The sequence below is a fragment of the Larimichthys crocea genome, chromosome VII (assembly GCF_000972845.2).
Source record: "Larimichthys crocea isolate SSNF chromosome VII, L_crocea_2.0, whole genome shotgun sequence".
Taxonomy (NCBI): Eukaryota; Metazoa; Chordata; class Actinopteri; family Sciaenidae; genus Larimichthys; species Larimichthys crocea.
In genome coordinates, this window is record NC_040017.1 from 4,110,964 (window position 1) to 4,134,611 (window position 23,648).

A 23,648-nucleotide genomic window follows, 5' to 3' on the forward strand; every position below is an offset into this window, starting at 1 on the left:
GTCAACACAGGTGTTTCCAATAATAGTAATTAAGGTCCCGTTCCATTCGGGTCAAACAGAGTGACCCCTAAAATACACTGCATGCGGAACGGCTCACGCATAATCCGTTTGTGATGCCCTCCGGTGCGTCTCCACCGGCTACTGAGCGTCACAAGAACACACGAGATCTCGTGAATTCACGCATAATCGATACGCGATATTGCGTGTAGTCTCTTTCTCCTACAATGGCATTCCACGCCGCATCTTTTTTCTGGTGTCCTTATAAAAAGGATGTGAGGTGTCATAAATGATTACGCCTGAAAACCCCTCACCTGTTGACTTCAGGTCGGCCCCGCCCATTATGACGTGTTCTTGTCATGAAACTTAATCCGTGGTGAACACGGAGTATTTTATTTTGAAAATCAACCAGGGTTTTATTTTGTATTTTGTAGCCGATTTCCTTCCAGGCACAGTCTGCTCTGTGCTGAATTTATGCGGCGTGCTCCGGCGTCCGTGAAAAATAGAAGCTCTACGTATGTGTTGCGGAGGGCTGCTGATCACCGTAATCGTTCCGGAGCCGTGACGCAGCAGGGACGGAGACTGTGTGAGCTGATACATTGACTAACATTGAAACGTATCGGCTCTGTCGCCGTGGCGGAGCCGTTCCGCATGCAGTGTATTTTAGGCTACGTTTACACATAGCCGGGTATGTTGAGAAACTAATATTTCCCTCCCTCCGTTTTCCAAAATAACATCGTGCACATAGCATCGTTTTCAAAAAAGTTTTCGTCTACATACTACATCAACCCGCATAACTACGGCATGGAGCGGCATCATGACTACGCCAAGCCTATGGGCGGCTGCTTCCATGATCATCGTCATAGCAAAAGGTAAACATTGGTCGCACTTTTGGCGCAGCAGCTGCCTAAAACTCCGTTTATCTCAATTTACATGCAAACGCAAAACCGTAGTTTTCAGAATCTCCACTCTAGCCGGAGTTTTTAGAAAGATTCGTTTTCAGAGGCAAATTCACCGTTTGCGTGTAAAAGATAGGTCCAAACGAAGAGAAATGTCTCCGTTTTTAAAAATACCCGTGTACGTGTAAACAGGGCCTTAGACTTCAGGTCTGCTGCTGTGGTGCATGCTGCCTCACTGGAAAGGCTCTGCTGCAATAAATGGAACGTTAATTAGTATCATCAGAAACACCCCTGTTGACCTTTGTTGGCTATTTCATGTCAAAATGGCTGCTGTTTAAAAGGTCTATTACTGGTACGTTCAAAGGTATAAACAAATATAGTTAAATACATAAATGAATATGAAATATATTTGGTAACAAAAAGGCTATTTCTACATGTATTCATTTTTCTGTATTTCTGCATGAATTAATTTAGTTCAAACCAGTCTGAAGTAGGATTGTTTACTGTAGCTGCTGGATCCCTTGCTGCAAACCAAAAAGAAAGAAAAGTTTTTATCTACACAACACAAGCAAGCTAACCTTGGTTTTAACAGAGACGGTCCACAAAGAAAGAATTATATTAGCTATAGAGCATTTCTCATAAAATCCATGCAATGGCCTCGACCTGCTGTGGGAAGTGGCTGACCAGCTAGGTAAGGTAATTTCACGTTAGCCAACGCTTAATAAATACCATTATAACCAAGGTTAGCTGGGGCGGCATTTAGCTCAGCTTGTAGAGCAGCCGCCCCATGTGTGAAGGCTCAGTCCATGCTGCGGAAGCCCAGGGTTCATATCTGACCTGTGGCTCTTTCTCGCAGGTTAGCTAGCTGCATACAAACACAAAAATGAATTCATGTAGAAAATAGTAAAAAATTATATTATATATATATATATATATATCCTCTATATATATATATATATATATTATGTATATTATGCATGTCATTTTGTAAGCGTTGTGGAGATATAGTTAATTTTCAAGTGTTCATGTAGAGCCTCTTTTGCCTCTGAAATTTATTCCTTTATGATTCAGCGTTCTTCAATTTCTTATTAAATTGTGCATCCAACCTGCGCCTCTAAGTACAACTACCTGCAACGTAGAAAGGTCATTTTTATGGGGGTTGTTTGTCCTGCATTTAATGCTGCAGTCTTTGTAAGCGTTCAAGTCATTAAACAAGTCTGAAATTTAGAGCAGGGAGGTTTTTTTTACTCAAGGTTTTTTACTTTGTTCCTGTAAATGTTTATTAAGAAATTACATAATAATATAGAATGAGTGGACAGCTGCAGGATTTATTGTTGATTTAGTAGAATTTGCACATGATACAGACTGAGACTTGGTTTTCAGAAGGTATAAATCTCTATTTTGCAGACTAAACAATAATATCAACTTCAGACCAGATAAGTTGACTAACCTTATTCATGTTTTGAAGCAGATGTGAAATAGGTTTTCGGTTATGGCACAGGGGCTTGTTCAAAAACCACAGATGCACCTCTGCTCCCTGTTTGCTCTTTAAACCAATGATTTTCCAGAGTGGCTTGTTTGAAATTATTCAAATTGTCAGAGAGGTTGCTGGAGGGGAACTTGACGTCAGCAGATAAACTGCTCTGCCCACCTCCCTCCTCTCTTTTTCTCACATATGCTTCAGCTGACACATCCCTGACCTCCTGTGGGCTGATCTTTAAGCACGCTCAGCGGTATTTCTATGTACAGATCAATTTGGTTCGAGTACTACAGTTTGTCTCTGGGATATCTGGAGAACACTGGAGCATCTGCTGTGTGTTTGCTGCCCAAGCACCCTGCTGCAGCATGTCTTATTTGGCAGAGTTATCACGGCACTTCTCATACGCTTACATTCCCAGCAGCAATGTACACTGATAAAGGACTCCTTCAAGTTCAAAGCACGTCCAAAACCACAGGCGACACACTTCCCCCTAGGGTAGTGCTTCCGTTTGGTTCTTGTTCTTTCCTTACAAATCCAGAAAATGCTGTGCCAGTCCCTCAGATGGAGCAGTTCCTTACAACAAAGGAACAGAAGGATGGCTTTGAATGTCATACATGGCTAAATGAGTTTCTCATATCATATTCATGTTATGTACCTGCATGGTGCCTATACAAATCGTTTTCAAGAATTCCTCACACCCTGCGCCTGGTTTGCCATTATTTGGGTGAATTGAGAAAACTTCAGCTGGCTTTGTAGTCTCCACATTTATGATGTGCATAAAAATGAAATACTTAAGGTTTGAAAAGGATATGCTGAGAATGTTTTGCATAGGGCGAGAAAAAGCATTTCACTATGGTTTTCTGCTGGTTCTGGAGGAGCAAAAATAAAAGTACTCCCAACAACTCAAACAGACCATACAACATTACTTTGTGCAAGACTTGCAGTCAGAGTCACTTAATAAATGGCAAAGAGGGTTCATAAAAAGAAGCAGCACTTGCCTAGAGGTTAAAGAAGTTGGATGGTGAATGTGAGGTTGTAAGCTTATATGAAGCCCATATAAGCTCAGACAAACTGTGTGTTTGAAGTAAAGGGGCAGAAATCTTTCAGAAAATACTGCTGAGATTTCCCCTGAGTAAAGAACTCAACCACAAATATCTATCTATGAACCTATGAACCTAGCAGCTGATCAACAGTATAACCAAGATCTATCTAACATCTATCTATCAAGATTTCATATTGTCTTTTTTGTTTCATCATTTTATTTGTTTCTGTATTACTTGAATTTGTTATGTTTTTTCATGCTTAGTGTTTCCTCCAGTCAAATAGTCATGAAAACATAATAAATTACATCCTATGTCCTTTCCTAAACACTTTTGACCTCAATAGGAAACATGGCAAGGTTGATGAAAGATGAAAAGCTCACCCTCCTGTCCACTCATATATATTAGTAAGTTATGGCAAAAGCTTAAGGAAAATGCTTAACAAGTCACAGCAACTTAATATGATGCATCTACAGGGACACTGGAAATCTGCCTCAGTTAAAGGAGAAGGTATTGACGGTCACACTAAATGGTGTGTGATATTCATGTTTTATATATTAATTTAAATAGACAGAATAACTTGCAGCGTATATCATTATTAATAGCAATTTACAACAGCTTGAGAATGCTGTGGACCTTAGCAGACAGCAAACTTGAACACCAACATACTGTCTGTGAAAGTAGCTCCACAGTCAACAACACAGAACTAACGCATGAGAACTGCAGGAGATGAAGACAGTGCCTGGACGGCCCACGGCCACTTCATTAAATTTTTTTAATAATGCAGCGCACTGAGGATACAGACCAGGTTTCATAGAGGAGACAAGTGTCTGTCTGTCTGTCTGTGTACAGACTCCAGTCTGCATTAAAAAAACCCAGAGCTGCAGAGTACCATCAGGCTTCATGATCAAAAATAGTCTTTATATCATGTCTTCTGTCCATATCCACACATGCTCTCTCTTACACAATCTTTTTTTTTTTTTGCTTCTCTACCTCTTTTTCAATCAATTGGTGGGTTTCTAAAGCTTCATTGTGAATGTCCATATGGTGCTTGCTTTTTTTTTGCTGCTGCAGCTTCAGTAAAGGACGGTCCAGTGTATCTTCAGCTGAAGGAGAACAGCTCTTTTCAGCTCATGGCTGCCACGTAAGTACCTCTGGGTCACGCCTTCCTAAGTAAAAAAAGACTATTCAACCAATAACCTTCACCTGTTCCTAATTAGTTTCTCACTCGTGTGCTTAGTCTTTGCGTTCCCTTGTTCTGAGTGTCAGTTCGTCTTTGTTATGGTCAAGCGCTCAGCTATTCCTTGTGTTTTGTTCTCCTGGTGTTTTTGGATTTTTGCAAAGAAATCTGTGTTCTGTGTTCCTAAACCTTTCCTGCCTTTTAGACTTTGATTTTCTGCCTGCTCCCAGTTGGATTTGTTTGCTTGCTTGTTTGGACTGCCATCTCTGGTTTTGACCTCTGCCTGTCTCACCATCCTGTAAGCCTTTTTGTAAGATTTTTCTATCAAATCATTGAACTGTTTCAGCTTTGCCTCTCGGTGTCTGAGTTTGGGTCCAATCCCTCATCTACCCTTTTACCCTGCTTGAATTGTATCAAACTTTCTCCAGAGAACTAGTCAGTGTATAGATATTCTAGCAACAACAAAAACAAACCCAACTACTTCAATTAGTATGCCTTCCCGGGTTTTTCAACTGTTTTACACAATGTTCTAGAGCAGATGTGGAGTTTGCTCAGTTGTCAGAGAGATGGATTTGTTGGCATGCAAGCTCAGTGGCTGTAATGATTTCATTCATGGCACGTTTTAAACTTCTCATCCGTGTTGGCTTAAAATCAGAACATCTTTCTCTTTTTTTATAGAAAGAGCTGTGGATTAAATCAACCATGTCAGGTTTAGTTGAGAGATCAAGAAAAAAGTGAATAAGTGGACATTGAGTGTTGTTTCCAAGGTCAAAAATAAACATTGGTGCAGAAAAACATTTTTTTAAGGTCACTTTTTTCAGTAAGCTGGTAAAGGAGATGAAATATTGCTTTGCTACTTTGCAGTTTTAATGCTTTTTATCACTGTGCATTAAAGTATAAGTACATGCTGATCTGCCATCTTAGTCTTTTGGCAACAACTCGTGAGCTACATAATCTTTGTTGTAGAATTTTTGGCACTGTGCAAGATCGCTTGTCTGTTAAACCTTCTGGTCAATACTGTCACAACTTTCTCCTTTTTTTAATGGTTTGTTGATGGAGTTGAGTTTTTGTATGTTGTGCTGTTCAGACATGGCGACTATTGCTGCACATGATAACAGTCCTTCTGTTTACTCCAAGCTGTTGCAGCAGCTGGAAACAAAGCACATTACTGCCTGTGTGCCAAATATTTGTCCTGGGGACAAAATATATAACAAAATACTATAAACCAGGTGCAACTCAAAATGTGAAAGCTGTCATGAAGGGAATCTTTGAATCACAATTCTGTGATATCATTAGGCAACATAGAGTAAAAATATTTTCCTGTATTTTGCAACTGTTTCAAATCGTATTTTCTCATCATTCTACAGCTAACAGGTGGAATTTGTAGTACTAAAGGTCACTGACTGGTCAAATACAAGTCTAGAAGCTGCTACAACTTGTTTTGGTTTTATTTGGACAGCAAGCAAACCCTGTTTGTCTGTTCAGGGAATTTTTTTTTTTTTTTTCAAGTGTAAATAAAAATTGGAGCTGACTTTCCAAGTGGTCTAAAACTTTAATTATGAAATCAACTTGCAGATTTGTTTCAAAAGCAGAAAAATAAAGAGTAGAAAAAACAATTTTCGCTCTGCAGATGGGAGCCTTGCCTTTCTTGTAAGTTCAAAGTCTACCTAACACATCTAATTTTCCGTCCTCACTGTTGAGATGCTGAGGAAGTACTTATTTTGTTGCAAAATAACTTCAGCTTCAAGGACTATTTAGCCAAAAAGCCTAAAATATTTTTTAAATCAAAGTATTTTATTAGACATTTAACTTAACTGAACCGGAACAAAATGTTGGGCTCTTATTGGTTTGAAATTCTGACATGACACATCTCGTCTGCATTTCTTTTTCTCTGAAGACTGTGGAAACATGAACAGTCTTGTCATCCCCTCAAAATTAGGTGGTTTGAAGACACCTCCTGACAAAACCATCATTGTGTAATCACCGGCCATTCATCTAAAATGACATGGTGACAGATGTTGTGGTGAGAGGATGTACAGCGTCTTTTTGCTATGAGAGCACTTCCTCTGCAGACGCCCAGCTGTGCTGGCAGCTGTATCTGCTGACAGCTAGCATGGATTCTGCTTTGTGTGCAGCCTTCGATTTTCCTGTGATTTCCATATTTGGAAAATGCATTTACATTCAACATATTTAGCTCATTTTTCTACATAGACCAAGAAAGACAACAAGTTCATGCTGACATATGTGATGTGGGGGGGGGGCTGATCAATTCTCACTCATATTGAAACATCTGGGTCAATGATAGCTGAAGAGTTCAGACAGTAATTTTCTGATTGATTTGCTCTGCTTTTAACTTTCAGAAAGAAAGAAGGAAAGAAGGAAGGAAAGTATGAAAGAAAGAACAAAAGAAATAATAGGCCAGAAAGAGAGTTTTCATGACAAATTACTGACTCAAACTAAAGCTGCCTTTTCAACAGCCTACTATTCAAATGGTTAAAATGCCAACTTTATTAACTGTATCCTGGTTTGTGCTATTCACAGCAACATAATGAGCAATGGTGGCTAAGGTCTGAGAAAAGAGTTGAAAATTGCTCCTTTTTAAAAAAATGTGATTGTGCTTTCTTACTTTTCATCGGAGGATCAATTTTCGGAAAAGGAGATTTCTTTGTGGAGCTTAATTTGGGTCTAAACAGTTGAACCAAATCTGAACAGGCCTCGAAAAGCTCAGGCCCAAACCTGGCACAGCCATAATCATCTCTCAAACATTCTGGATCAGGTCCAAATAAGAGCCACTGGAGCTGTCTAATGTCCTTTCATAATCACCTTGATATATTAAATATGAACAGTTATGCTAATGAACTAATTAATTAAGCTAATTATGAAATTACCTTAATGAATTAGCTTTAATTTGTGTATATTTCATGTCAGTCGTCATTACATGACATATGTACTTATATCAACTATGTGACATTATGGAGCAGTAAGGAGTACAAGCAATTGGGACAATGCATTTTTCTACATTCATATGCAAATATATGCACTGAGGTGCTCCAACAATCAAATCAAATCAGATTTTATTTGTATAGCCCAAAGTCACAAAATACATTTGCCTCGGAGGGCTTTACAATCTGTACATGGAGTGACACCCTCTGTCCTTAGACCAGATCCAACAGTGACAGTTTAAAACCAATACCAGCAATCTGGTAGGAACCTGTTTCTTTCTCTTACCAGGAAACTATGATTACTTTCTGTAATTTGATCTGATTTATTTTTACATCAAATGTATTGCCACCAGTGCTATGCAACCTTTAAAGGTATATATATATATTTTTTTTTTCTTTCTTCAAATTGATATGATGACATGATGTGACATTTGAGCATGCACCTGATTTCCTTTCTCTCTCTGCTTCGCTACATTGTCAGCAGTGTTTCCAACAACAAGTCTAAAGTCAAAGCTAACATTACTGTTAGCTAACGTGGCAAAATCTGTTGGATGGATGATGTCAGCTAATTCATCCAGGCTCCTGGGGCTGATCTGGCTGGTTAATTGTCTGGTTTGCCTTTTGCACATTACTTTGTCAGCTGGTGTTGCGAGGTGGTCGGATACATGCAGTTCAGAATGCTTGCCCTCCCAATGTTATAAAACAACAAAAACCTAAAATAACAGTTGTATAGCCAGCCAGCTTTTGACCATATGCTTGTTAACCATATTGGAGATCTTTGTTTTCATCTTTATCTCTCCAGGGAGTGATCTATTGTGAGTGTACCCAGTGAACTCCCTATCTGCTCACTTTTACGCACTAAGCCATCTGGAAGTTGTCCACTACAGCCACACTCTCCTGCGGGTCACTAAACAGTGTCAAACAAACAACCGGGAGTTAAAGGATTCAATCAGTCACATCACAAGGCCTGTTGTTGATGAACTGAGAATACTCCTGAAATTTCTGGAGATATTGGTTGGTCCAATCTGGCGTGTTTAATGTTAGACCCATAGTTTATAAAATTGCTATCAGTATAAGGCATATATTTTACTGATTAATTATGTATTACATTTAAAATACTTTGCACATTTTATTTCTTTTCCGGTTATATTGCACTTTAATGCAGTTAAGTTAAAGTTATATTGTTGTGACAAGCCATCCAAGTTCACGTGTTTGAGGGGAGGCTGTAACATGAGAGAGTTAATAATAAGCCCTAACCCCCTGTTGCTCCAGTGGGGCTTCTCAGTAGCTCGTAGATTAAAACTGCGTTGGCTCAGAGCAGCTCTCTGGTGTGACTGTGAATTGTGAAGCGAGGTGTTGATGAAAAATGTACTCAGCGAGTCTGAATTTAAAAAAAAAAAAAAGTATACTAATGACATCAGAAACTTGATAATCAACAGAGGATCAAATTCAAAATATTCAGAGTGAAAATTAAACAAAGCAGCAGTCAATTACAGCTGGTGATATTTTTTCTAGTGGGAAGCCAGTGAGGGATCATGTCCTTCTTATTTTACAAGGGTCAACTTAACTTTGCCAAAAAAAGTGTTTTGACTGTCAGCAATATGTATACCTATACTGTATTTAACTTTTAGATGCTATTCAACAGTTCATAGGTTTATAGTTTATAGGTTTTGATAGCTCAGTGGTTTTATACTGTGATACAAAATGTGTCATCTTGTATCACTTTGTCGAAGGAATGGATGTGCATATTAACTTTCATACTATATGACATGTAGTTAATTGGCGAAAAGATGGGTTGAACAGTAGTGCAGTGATTAGCATTGTTGCCTCCCAAGAAGGTTCGAACCCCAGCTGGGGCCTTTATGTGTGACCCTTGCTGTGGGAGTTTGCATGCTCTCCTGTGGGTTCTTTTTGGAGTGAATGGTTGTTTGTGTTGGCCCTTTGATGAACTTGCAACCTGTCCAGAGTGTACCAATGTCAGCTGGGATCAGCTTTAGCCCCTGCTGATAAGGATAAGCAGTAATGAAAATGGAAACATAAAATAAGACTACTTTGGTTCTTTAATGTTAAAAGAACTTCAGAAAAACTGGCTGAAAACAAATCAATCACATCTCAGTCTCTACATTTATGAATCACACTACATAATTATTTCAGACTTCTTTTTGATTTATACACCCTGACTTTCACTGGGCTTCAAAGAAGTAACTTGCCATCTAACAATCCTGCCTCTGAACCCTTTGGGATACCACCGCTCCGATATTGTCGACTCATTAGACAGGACGCACGTCTCCTAATGCCAAGCGGATAACAGCAGTGCATCCCCCTGCCACCAGATAACCGATAAAGAAGGAGATAGGCCTTTGTGTAAATTCGTTGGCTGCATTGTTGTGATGACATAATTCATTATCCCCCATCCTTTTTATGAGGCTGTTATCTGTTTCATTCAGATATCTATCCAAACGCATAAAATGTGATTACACTGAGCTTTGAACTTATGCTGGCATATTGCGTCTCCTCACTAAATCCATGCACACCATGGTTACACTTTATAATACACAGTGTGATATGTGTGTGTTTATTCTACTGTGTAATGCTGTGTCTCCTTTATGCCTACATGACTGTCATCATTTCTTTTTACACCCAGACCTCTTTAATTAAGTTTTGATATACTCCGCTGCCACTGTTAAGGTCACGCAAACAGATCATATTTTGCATGTTTGAAATATTTAGTGAATGTGGGGATAAGTGAGCTAGTAATAATTGCAATAGTGGATGAGAAAAAGTTATTTTTCTGCCCTAGTAGCAACTGTAGAAGCCGAGAGCTAAATCACTTTCAAAGTTAATCTGCTATAAATCCTGGCAGGCAGTCCAAATCTAGGCAGACAACTTTTGAAATCAAATGCTGAATTTCAATGATCCTCACACTCAGACAGTAGGTGCCTCACCAGAATTCAACAACAGTATCCAAAAGCAGGCAGGTGTTTCCCTTCTTGAGAACAACGGCATCTCATTTGAGTCTTGCATGACTCTTATACTGTATATGAGATGTGAAAGGATTTCTGTTTGAATCACTGTGATGTCAACTGTGCAAGACCGGTGCACATTGAGAAGAAACGAAGGGATTCACAGCTGTGAAAAACACTAAGAAAGTCGTGAGGGTAACCAGAGTTCAGCTGGTCAATCACCGGAACGTTAATGAGTCTCTGATGTGTTTCTAACTCAGAAGCCTGCTTTGTTCTCAGCAGGACTATAGATGTTTTGTGTTATGAACTGTGGGCTTTCAGTGATCACTAAGACCGGCTTAGGGATCATGCAGGGACTCAGATGTTAGATGCTAGTTACTGAATTCATAAATAGGATGTGTCATTGTCAGTTTCACGTTTTCACATTTTTTCTTTTTCAACTAAACAGTTCTTTTTTGCCTTTTTGCCTATTTTAAGACATAAATATATAAAAATATATAGAGGAAAATGGCATGTTTAAGTTAAGAAAATCAGATGTGCTTATGATACATCAACTGTGCAAAATTATTTAAGAAATTTACTGAACTCTGACAAAAATTTTGACATTGATATGGTCAGGAGTGAACTTTAAAAACAAAGAGCAAATGCCTATTTGCCCTGGCATGTTTAGTCAAACAACAGCAACAAACTCAGGTTGTGTGTCCCTGCTACTAATACTGGCTTTATATAGTTATAAATATTTTATAGGAAAGCAAATAATCATATTCCCAAAAGGATCAGTGTGTAGAATTTAGTGTCATCTGGCGGTGTAGTTGCTGATTGCAGCCTGTAGTCAGTGTTTAGTTAGTCCATTCTGGGCTGCTTTAGGACCCGCTGACTGTGTACGCATAACAGGCTCTTTCTAAGATTACAAAAAAAAAAAAAAAAAAAAAAAATTATGTCCAGTTGATTTTACACTAATAAATACATAGTTATCCATATTACATTACATGTCTGCCATATTATGTGAACAGAGCTCCATAAATCTGACACAATGAAGCTTTTAAAGTGCCAAAATGGAAAATTCAGCACCTACAATTCTATGACAGCTTGGCAGCTACAGCTACTAAATGGACTTTTTATTGAGATTTCTTTGTTAATTTTCACGGTACAATAACTTTTGTTATTGCATCGCATTTGGGTTGTTGGAGCCTTCTTGTATTGTGTTCATCAGTATGTTTGTGTGTGTGTGTGAAATGCCTGCGCTCACTTGAAATTCCCTTTTTGCACAGTATGTTGTATATGGAGTGTGGAGAAAGTACAAATGGGTGAAGTGGTAATCTCAGGGCAGATGTGATACAAGCCTGGAAGAAGCACACAGTAATGTGCTACTGAGCAGTTTGTTTGCTTGTTTGCATGCATGTTACTAATTGATGGAAGTGTGTTCAGATTGTTGACTATTGTGGAAAGGACAAGAAGATACATGTACAAATAAATACCGGTACTCTTTTATATTCTTATACAGGGGTTTGGAAATGTGAATTATTTGACTGACATGATATGCAAAGGTGACTCATCAATTATGCAGGTACCAGTACAGCAGCCCCACACTGGCTTGTAGGTTTTTTCCTACTTTGTCATTAAGTATATATTTACATAATTTTCAAATGAAGAGCTTTAAATTAATAAGAACTAATTAGAGTGAATAAAAGTAAACTTTCAGGGAAATTATGAGACTGCGTTTTTGGCTTCTAATGACTGCTAACATTTTCTCAGAGTATATAATTTGCCTTTGATGCACCCGAGCAGTCCTTTAAGAAATACCAGATAGCATACTGAGACCAGTGCCCGGCTGCCACTTTGTACTGTATGATAATTTGAACAAATTCATCCTGAGAGAGTGAGCCCATTATTCATCACAGCTCTGAATTACCACCCAGTGAGAAAATGAAGTGATTCTAATATATCTTTTGTCATGCACAAGATCTGTCTAGCTTGGCACGACATCTGAGAATTATAAACAGCCTACTGTGCACCATCAACTCCAATTGTACCCTTGAACCCATCGAGAAGCCACAATTACTAACCATCAAAAGTTACTGTAGTATCACAACATTATAAAAAATATATCCAACAGTTCCTATGCACAGGAGAGGTTTCTTGGGATCTTTTTGTGCAGTGACTCCAGGGTCAAACCATAAGTTCCATATGACAAAGATTTGACAGTGGGGACTTTGGCATTATATGATCCACATTACAATCATTTATGATCGCAGAAGGCTCCACATATGAGGCAGCGGCAGGAAAGACCTTGACTTTTTTTTTTTATAGCCATTTAATTTATAGACCATTTCAAATGTCGTGTGGTACACGCTGTCGCTACAACTGCAGGAAAAAGGCTGGCAGAGGCGCATTGGCTCTCCCATTGTTAACAATCAGTACATAATCAGACTGATCTGATCTACTGCTCTGTGCCTGGAACAATGCCGTCACACTTGGCCACAGCGGTAGTGAACAGAGTACTGCGACTTGTGATGCCATTAAAATGCAACGCATGGTCAGACCACCCCAGCACTCGCCTTCCCCAAGTGTCATACACTTCCAACACACAGCAAACAACAGAATTATTATCTCAGACACAGACACAGACGTGTCCTATCGAGCCTTGGCCAATGCCACCAACAAACCCACACACTGAAACATATTTTACAAAGCCTCAAGCCACACTTGCCATCAGTCTGCTTGTAGAACACTGACAGGATGAGCGCATAGACCTACAGCCTGTTGACCCTCACCCTTAAGGTTTGTGCTACTTCTATTATGGTCTGATCATCTGCCAAAGAGCACTGAGACAGAGAAAGAAATGTCTCAATATTTCCCCCAGGCTCAACTTTAAAAGTAGCCTCAACAGCCTTGTTCTGCTGTACTGTTCGAAATGGGTTATGACAATAACAATTTAACAATCAAACAGACTTGGAATTCAATCAAGACGTGGAGTGAAGGAGGTCATGCTTCAGAAATTTAGAGCTGTTTGAAAAGTCAGGAGACGGAGGCTCAGTCTGTTTCCATAGTTTGATCCTCCAAGCAAAGTAAAAAGAAACATGATCCAGTGGAAATGTTTCACTCCACTGCACACAGAGTAGACATTCTCATAGATCATTACACCAAGTAAAGCATGTGCTAATAATAGATTACATTATAACACTTCTTATCTGTAACTGCTGAGGGAAAAAAAAAAAAAAAGGAGCGGCACAATGGTGGACTCGGTGAAAAGAGAAATGCAATGCGCACAATAGATGGAAAAACAGGTTTTCACATCATCAAACAAAACCAACCCTCCATCCTTGCCAGGAGACATAAGAATGTCAAGTAGTAGTGTCTCCTAAACGTGGCAGCAGGACAGAATATCTCAGTGTGTGTGGGTCTACTGAACAATAAAGATTTCACATATTGAAGAGGAGAACAACAAAGACAGACACAGATGGGAGTTGGCAGTGGTTACAGCTTTGCTCTGACTGGGAAGAGGAGGGATGGAGAAGGGGAAAACAATGTTAGATGTGCTATAGTTGAGGTGGGTTGGGGCTGAGCTATTGAGAGATGAAACATGAAACCTATTGGTGTATAATGTTATTGAAGCTATTAGAAATTTAGATTCTCATGAGAAGAAATGAAAATTTTCACCAGCTAATTGCTTAAATTCATTAACATGCACAAATGTTAAATGTGATTTGATCTGTTGTCCTGTGAAATGTGGCCCCTGTATTGTCTGATGGCCACAGAAGGAACGAGTCGCTGGTCCACTGCTTAGGGAGGATTCAAGAAGTAAACACCACACAAGAAGTACTGATGGGCCCATTATAAAAGTGCTTTATTCTCCATATTGCTCCAGTGGAGTGTAATGGGCAACTCCCATGTGTTAATGTGTGTAACTGTGAATGTGAAAGCAGACATTGCTTAATAAATAAATATAGAGTCAGTGAAGACAGAAGTCAAACTAAGGATTGATTGGACTATTAAAGGAATCATTTCAGAATTCGGGTAAATACACCTGCAGTATTCACTTTGCTGCTGAGAAGACGAGCTGAGCTAAGCACAAATCCATTGTGCATTTTAGCTAGTATTCCTTTGGGATAAGATGAGTATCCCCTTGTGATTAACGACTCCATATGATAAAGATATGACTGTATTTCTAAAAGTATAAGGAGTATTATCACATACTATGGTACCACCAGATCCAAAACAACTGTAGTTTCAGTAACATGTGCTTTGATATAGTGTAAATCTGATATTTAACATGTCAGATTTAACATTTGGCATTTTAAACGCATTTAGGCATGAAAATGTGTGAAATTAAAAAATGATAATTTTGCCCTGTGTGGCCACATGTTTTCAGAGTTTCCACAGCAAATTTTGTGCTTCCAGCCATAAACAGCCAAAATACTGTGCAGCTTTTATTTATCGTACTAAATGTAGAAATCGGTCATTAATGGATTCAAGTCATTACTTTACAGATGTAAAAATTAAACTTGCTTTAATAGTTAACAACAGGTGAACAACAGCTGGGTGTGATGACTTCTTTAAGTTTGCCAATGAAACAGTGGAGATGCTGCACAGACAAAATGTTGCTTGTTACGTTAAAAACCTTCCTCTTAAACCACAAATTCTTCAATTTTTGTCTGTGTACAGATTAAATGAATGCAAAACAACATGATATTTAGTGTGCTTTAGAGGTACTGGCTTTTGAACTTTGGACAGAGCCAGGCTAGTTGTTTCCCCTGCTTCCTGTCTTTATGCTAACCTTGGCTGAACCCCTTGCGGCTCTGGGCACAAACATGAGAGCAATATTGATCTTCTCATCTAACTCACAGAGAAAAAAAAAAATGAATGAGCATATTTCCCCAAAGGTTTGACTATTCCTTTAAAGGTTGGGTTCACCCAAATTACAAAAGAATATATTTTGATCCTCAGCTCCAGGGATATTTGAACATGCTGATAACTCTGGTTTTAAGATGTCTAAAATATCTACCAACCCTGGAATACAATAGACGTGAATGAAATTTGTAATTCTTAAAGCATTTAAAATCACCTGGAATATCTACAGAACTCACTCTTAACACTTTTTTATTGGAACTACTGAAGAAATAGACAATTTAAATTGTCTATTCACACCAAATATATTGAGGTGGAGGAAAATTGTGTGACAGGATATCAAGTGATAAAAGTTTGTTTTGTTTTTTTGTTTGTGTAGCTTTGAAAATGTCCAACAGCATAATATTGTATGTTTTGCGTATGTGGCAGAGTTTGTAAAGGAAACAGTCTAAAGGAAACTCTAATGACAAATGCAATGATACTGTCTAATATACTAGCACAATGTAGCTCCCTGTTCCATTACCTTTTGTTCACACTTTAGCTAAGTAGCACTATGATAACACATGTTGGGAAGACACCTAAAAATATAGATTTCATTGATCCTCAAGGGTCCCAAAGGAAACAGGGATGGTGGTTGTTAAAGTTGGTAAAATAGAGAGCACAGTAGCCATTATAGCACTTGTGCAAGATCAAAATATTAGCGATGTAATGGAGAATCCTTTCATACCTGATGCATTTGACATTTGTACAAAAACACAGTGAGAAAAATAGACTTCTTAAAACCAGTTTGCTCTCTAAAACAGCCCCAAAAAAGACATCTCACCATGTGATTGTTAAAGATTTTTTAACCTGCTGCAAGACAACACCTGAGTCCTTTGAGAAGACCCTAAAATAGTGCCATTTTCAGTGCTAGTGCAATTTTCCTCCCCGGCACAGCTTTATTCCTATATCATCCAAATCTGCCCCCTACTGTATCATCTACCATTACTGGGAGCCCACACCTTCACACAGAGTGCCTTTCCTCTCATATCTGAAATGCTTTGATCAGTTTCCTTGCATTTCTCCCCCCTTTCTTTCAAGTAAAAAGCATTATTGACTCAAAAGCCTTTGCCTTCCCTGCAGTGCTTGAAGAGTCATTGTCATTGTCAAGTCATTGTAATGAAAAGCAGAGCAGCTCCATTAACACCAGTACCTGCTCAGTTGGCACCATTTCCTAACTATTGTTAAATGGTTAAATTGGATCTAAGCTTTGGGAGGGGAAAAAAAGGAATGAAAAGACTTTTTCTGGTTTTGGTGTGGTGAAGCAAATTGTTTCCCCGGCGAGAATATTCTGAACACTGTTGTTTGGCTTGTGGTTTCCTAGTGGATTTGAACACAACTAAGTATCAGTATCATTTCAGTGGAGAAAGCCTACAAGGTCATCCTAAAAATGAGCTGTGTATCATCTCAGTTTCCAGCTGAGTGTTATTTACTAAGACTAGCATGCTTATCAAGTATCCCCACTATATTCTCCAATATATATATATATATATATATATATATATATAGCTTGTCATAAATGATTGAATATATTAGTTGGTCGCTGGTTCATATTCAAGTGGTGATTCAATTAATGAATGGAGCCTTAAAAAACAGATCCACTCATTCATCTAATGCGCCACTGGAAATAGATTATATCTTGTGATTTCAAAGAGCTTTCACACATAAAGTGAATGCATTGTGGGAATGAAGCAACTGAAGTTGGATTGTAAATGCCTACAGATGGCTGAACATTCAAACAGCACAGTTTCTGTAGCATTCACACTTCCTCTACAAGAATTTAAATTATAGCTGTAATTAAAGAAATGAGCTTAGGGTCGTTAGTGTGTGTGTGTGTGTGCATGTGCTTCCTGAATCACAAAGTATGTCGATTTTTTTTTGCAGGAAATACAATTTACAGACTGCTAGTGGATCAGCAAACACATGGATAGTCAGGATCCAGGGTTAGTAAAACACAAATACTAGTCATAAAGGAAGTGTTTCTTTTCAACATTAAAAGTCACCACAATGAATTTACAGTCATGTGATACTTGAGTAAAAGTACACACAATGCCACACTGCAAATTACTCTGTTACTGGTAGATATGTTTAAAAGTATTAACAAAGAAAAGTACTCGGTGCAGAGTAATGCCCACTGAAAATGCACGAAATAGAAATACTACAAAAAGCACAGTACCTCAAATGTGTGTGTAAATGTATTTAAATACAACAATAACAGATAGTATGATGTTTTTGGAATTCATAGTTGGGTTTTACAGCATCATAACTATTCAAATGTATCCATCTTTGTTGTATTTAATGTCCTATATAGACAATACGTTCCCAGATCTAAAGCTGAGGCTGCTATCCTACTGCAGAGACCTCCTCAAAGGATTTCAGCCTGTAAATCTGAGTCGTATCGATGGCAGAACTTAATCTGGATTCAGGTTAGCTCTAACTCCATCTGCTGCACCATCCCGGGAATAAAAAAAAAAAAAAAAACTAAACAAAGCACGACCCCAAATTTCATTCGCAAAACCATCAAACAACACAATTAATGACCATTGCCGGCGCAAGAGCCTGTAATGTAGTGCCAAATGAGTCAGGCGCAAAGCTGAGGATGATAAACAAAAGTATAATCCCTCTGCTGCTAACGGTGTCACTCAAGGATTAGCGTGCCAAGGAAAAAAAATAACACACTAAGTACTACGAGGATAAATTAAAAGCTCTGGGCAACGTTACCATTCGCTTCAAAAAAAACATTGATTGTGTGACAATGGGGAGTGTTTGCGCCTCAGTGTGAGCCTGACAGAATAACATAAACTATAATCCCAAGTTCAGATATCCTGATATCAGTTGATTTGAGCCTCTGGGTCGTAGCGACAAGTAAATTGAAAGCTGAAGGCAGCAGATCGGGAGATATTTTCTGAGTCAAGGAGGGTGACCTGCTGGATCATTAGACAGGAGTTGTGGCGCCTCAGCGATGATGAGGGTTAAGCTCGCAGGCTGATAGCGTGTCAGACAGAGAACGAGAAGACTTTTCATGGATGGACTCTGCTCGGATAGGCTTTAACAATTAGTCCACAACAAACACATTTTTTTTACCTGTGTGTCCAGACGTAAACCATCCAGGAGGATAATCCAAGCGAGATTAGTGGTGAACGGAGGGCAGCAACACTTCTCAACAAACTATTACCAACGATAATCTGGAGCTTCGGTCAAATCCACTGGCTGGTGTAGTGTAATTTCCGATGTGTGGAGAGAGAGAGAGAGAGAGAGAGAGAGGGGTGTCCTCGGGAGAAGTTTGCACCTATAAGCAGCCAAAGGGGAGGTTGTTAATCCTTTCCCAAAATACCATCAATGTACAGTAGAGCCGATAGAGGAGGAGGAAGAGGAGGAGAGGGTTGTGGAGTTCAGCACCACAGCAGAGTGGACAGCTCCGGCGGAGCAGCGATCTTACCTCGGCCGCTCTCGGGTCTCTTGTGCGCCACCGAGGCAGGAGCCACCAGCCCCAACCCTCACCTACTGGCTCAGTCCCGACCGGATTTACATACAATCACGCAGGCAGGGAGGGGGAGAGAGGAAGGCATGAACCAATGGCAAATATCCCGTAGTAGGCAGTATAAGCAACAAAACGAGGACAGACGCGCAGACTGAGAACGGGAAGCGGGTTCAGTCCTGTGCGCTTACAGGAGCTGTCCTTCACTGAGAGGGCAGGAAAGAGAAAGAGAGGGAGTTTCTTTACGTCTGCCACACTCACTCGCTCACTCACTCGCTCACTCGCTCACTCACACATACACACGGAGATGGAGTGGTGAATGAAAAGGTGCTGTATCCACCATTTTATCCACTGTACTGTTACTGTATGACCTCCAGGTGATCATCAGATAATTATTCAGTTATTTCCCATATAAACCTTTTTAGTCACCATATCAGGTAAAATCTGCCTAATATTAATAATAAATACATAATAAACAATATTTTTTATTGTTATCATTAGTATTAATAGTAGGCAGTCAAAAGAGCTTAGTATATTTACTCAAGTATTTCAGTATTGGAGAGAACCCACCAACCCGACGAGGAGAACATGTAAACTAGAAAGGCTCCAGCCCCAGGTTACAGTCAGGAACCAGCCAGGAACCTTGAGGTGTGCTAACCACTGATTCATAGATATATATATATATGTACGATATATGTATATATGGTATTATATGTATATATTATATATATATATATATATATATATCTATAATGATATATATATGATATATATATATATATATATATATACTATATATATATAATGATCATTTACTGTTTCAAATTTTCACTGCTGATAATATTTAGTTTTATACAGGACTTACTTGTAAACAGAGTCATTCACAATGTTTTTTACTCAAATAAAGGATCTGAGTACTTTGTCCACCATTGTAGTAGATATTGTATGGTAGTGAAGCCACTGTTGTGTATATTGTTCATACACACATGCTCATCCTACACGGATTCATAAGACAGGAAACATTAATAGTGGATGAAGTATTCAGATCCTAAAGTCAGAGAAACAACATCTGCAATCAAACTTTTACTGAAGTAAAAGTAAAGAATTATTATAGCAAAGTAGATTTCTAGCAAAGGTACCCATTATGAAAATTGGCCTCTTCAAGTGTTATATTTGATTATTATTACTGGTCACCACAACAGCAGCCTTTTAAATGTCATATAAAGTCTGTACAAAGAGATCTTAAACTGTATGATTATTATTATCATAACTATTATTATTATTTCCTCTGTAATTAATGGAGTCTAAAGGTAAAGGAGAATAACATGGAAATAAATGTATTGATTTCCTGATCCTGAGAACAGTAAGGGATGAAGGGATGGATGTACTTAATTACAGTATTTTGACTTGAGAAAATGTACTTGTTGTATATAGTCCCTCTACAGGGAGTTTCTATAACTACTGAAAGTGTACTTGATGTAACTGTGCGCAGACTGACTTTCATACCCACCTTAAAAGCACCTTTAAATAACTGTATCAGGTCAGTGCTAATTACACTGCATGGATGTGTGCTATATCTATCTATCTATCTATCTATCTATCTATCTATCTATCTATCTATCTATCTATCTATCTATCTATCTATCTTCTCTATCTCTCTCTCCCGTCCTCTCTCCTCTATATAATATATATAAATATAATATATATATATAATATATATATATTTGATAATATATATATGATATATATATTTTGAATAAGAAAAATTTGAACATAAACACAAACAATAGTGGCTATAAAGAAATCTACTTAGATCTGATGTAACTACTGTAGTACAATAAACTAAAATAGATATAATTGCGCTTAGATATTTTATAGTATAAATAGGAAGATATATCCACACACATATGTATAAGGAAACACTCTGACCCATCGCAGGTAATTTAGAGAAATAATAATAATAATTTCATTGGAACTCATGGGAAATCAAGGCCACCACTACATAAAGGATACACTACTGTCTTCAGTGGTGATTAACATCAGTCTTAGATGTAATTTATGAGGTGTGTCATCCAGCAATTCCAGGTCCTTAGGGATGTCCAAAACACATCAGTGTCCCACTCTCGTTGAACTTGGCTGTCTGCCTCACACACAATGGCACAATATTAAAATCTTGAAATGACTCCTGGTGGCTTTCAAATATATATTGGAACCAGTAATTTATTTTTAAATGTGCATGCATGACTCTTCAGTCTCTCTCTTCTTTAGGTACTCAGTCCTCATACTGAAACACAAAATAAGTTGTATGCCAGTTCTTTAAGAAATGCTCAAGTCAGTGACAAGTCTGTTTTTACCACCATTGTATTGGCCACTGATGGGCATCTTCTGTTCAGTCACCTCTATTAGACAGACAGAAACGCTTTCCTACAGATACAGCTGCTTTAAAATGCTTCGGCAAAAGCGCTATGGGCAAAACAGCTGGTGCACCTTTAGCGATCAGTTTTTAATTGTGGAAAATAAATTAAAGGTCACCCTGTTATGCAAATACTAATGGCCAACGCATGCATGGAGTTGTGTGAACAGCCAGGTGAATTTCTGTTGACTATAATTATGCTGCTTTACTATGCCGATAAGTAGGCCTAGCTAGCGTATTTATTGCCAAAGTAATTATGAGTTTTGTGATTTGTTAATGAGGTGACCTTGAATTACATAATTCATCATGATTAAAATTCCCCTCGTTCAACTATTTATGTCACATCTAACAGGAAGGAAATGGTTAAGATGTGAATCCTGCGTCTTGCTTGGTTTGATATGCTGTTAGGGCCTGACATTGACAAGCAGTGTAGTGCATTGCATGGAAAAGTTGATCATATTTTGACTTTATCTGCATCTGTAAACTGCTAGGAAAAGTTGATACCCATTGCAAGAGACAAGTGCACACCAGGTGCACCATACTACAGGAACACATCCCACTTAGCTTAAGGTCTGGTCAAGTTTAGGCAACTAAAGCTACGTGGTTAATGAATAAACCTGGTTATGATTATATAACACATGAACTCTTTCCAAGAGAACAAGATGCTTTTGAGGAACTCAGAAATTTAAAGTGCAATTCGGCATTCAGCAGGCAGGGATTGGTTTGGGGTAGTACTGATTGTTGGGAGGAGACAAATCATGGTCTGCATTGTTAAAGTCAACCACTTTGTTTGCCTGATACCTCCTCACTCAGATTTCTACTCAGATTTGTGTGTGGTGTCACTGTCCTTCAGACAGTCACTGTTTACCATAAGAGGTCACTTGTCAGGAAAATGTAAACACAAGATATTTTCAGCATTAGAACAAACAACCAGTGATGTTGTTTCTGGTGAGGACAAATCTTCTTGGGTGATTCAACCTGAGCCTGACCTGACCTGAAATGAATCCGACTGAGTCTCTTTCTTTCCCAGCCTCATCTGTCCCTGCCTAGCCTGAGTCGATAATTCACTCCCCCAATATATTTCTTTTACTTTTTACTGCATACCTCTTAACCTTTTATACTCCACAAAGCAAGTCAAAGAATAAAATGTATTTGATATTCGACATCACAATAATGACAACTTGGCACAAAGGATGTTGCTGAAATGACGTGAAAAAATGAACCTTGGAGATGACTACTTAATTATCCAACATGTATTTATGTAAATCCCAAAGACAAGTCATGTTCATGCCTCATGTGTAAATACACTGCAAGAGTCACATCACCATAATCAAACATGATGAACGTGCTGACGTGAATTCAGCACATTTGCCAAAATGTGTTGTTGCTCCTGCAAAATGAAGTTATAGCATGATTCATTAAGGCAAATAAGTGGAAGCTCTCCCTTGACATTCTCCTGGCGAATTCAGAGATTACACTGCCACATCTGTGCTTATAAACAACCCGTGTGTATATGTCACATGGGTGCTGCTGATGCTGTAATTCATCATGTAGACAATGGATGCCTTGCATGTTAAATAAGCAAGAGGGAAGTGGGAAATGTCTCCATCGCACGTCTTAGCTATTCAAGCTGAGATTTCATTTTGTATGTGTGTGCGTGCACAGACTGTTGTGTCAAAATGTACAATAGTTGTGGGTGTATATTTGAAAGAGAGTGGGAGAAAGTCCACCACTGTATGTGTCTGCTATTTGCATGTACTGGTGTGTGAGGGTGTGTGTGAGTGTGTGTGTGTGAGAGAGACAGAGAGAGAGAGAGAGAGAGAGAGGGCTGGCTATTTTGTGTGTTGTGGATTTACACAAAAGAATGACAGTGAGAATAATCAGTGTGTGTGTCGGTGTGTGTTGGTGTGTGGTGAAGACTGTAATAGAGTGTGACACATTGTATGGGAAGCGTCAACGGCAGCACACTCACACAAATGTGATATGTGGCCAGTTTCGCATTCCATTATCCAGTAAACCACGCGGCGTCGTGCACGGCCCCAGATTGCTATGTCAACTCAATGTACATTCACTGCAACTACTGTGTTAGGGCGAAGCATATGGCTCCCACTCTTCTCTCCAGGCCTCTGCTAGAACAGAGTGACATTAGTTTGGATCTATCTTCCTGGAGCTGAGGCTCTCCATTTGACCTCTGTGAATTAATGCAGCAGTTGTGCTGAAGAATCACCCCTGCATGCACTCTGTGTGTGAGAGCTAAAAACAAATGCTTCAAGGGCTCTATTTACAGTGTTTGAAATCTTAAGCCAGTGATTGATACAATAATCAACACCATTTTTTACTGATCGGTCACTTATCAAGCAAAAGAAGTC

At 38.8% G+C, this 23,648-nt stretch overlaps 1 protein-coding gene across 4 annotated transcripts in view; it reads right to left on the bottom strand.

The window, feature by feature from the left end:
* fstl5 (follistatin-like 5) overlaps window positions 1-19,082 on the bottom strand; it is a 163,141-nt gene extending 144,059 nt beyond the window's left edge. For 3 of the 4 annotated variants that reach the window (XM_027280893.1, XM_019260615.2, XM_027280892.1), the window contains exon 1: window positions 18,473-19,082. In XM_027280893.1, the coding sequence (XP_027136694.1) occupies window positions 18,473-18,495 (23 nt within the window). In that variant the 5' untranslated portion in view covers window positions 18,496-19,082. The remainder of the gene's footprint in view (window positions 1-18,472) is intronic. The other variant, XM_019260614.2, reaches the window with a different exon arrangement.
* Window positions 19,083-23,648: the final 4,566 nt, after the last annotated feature.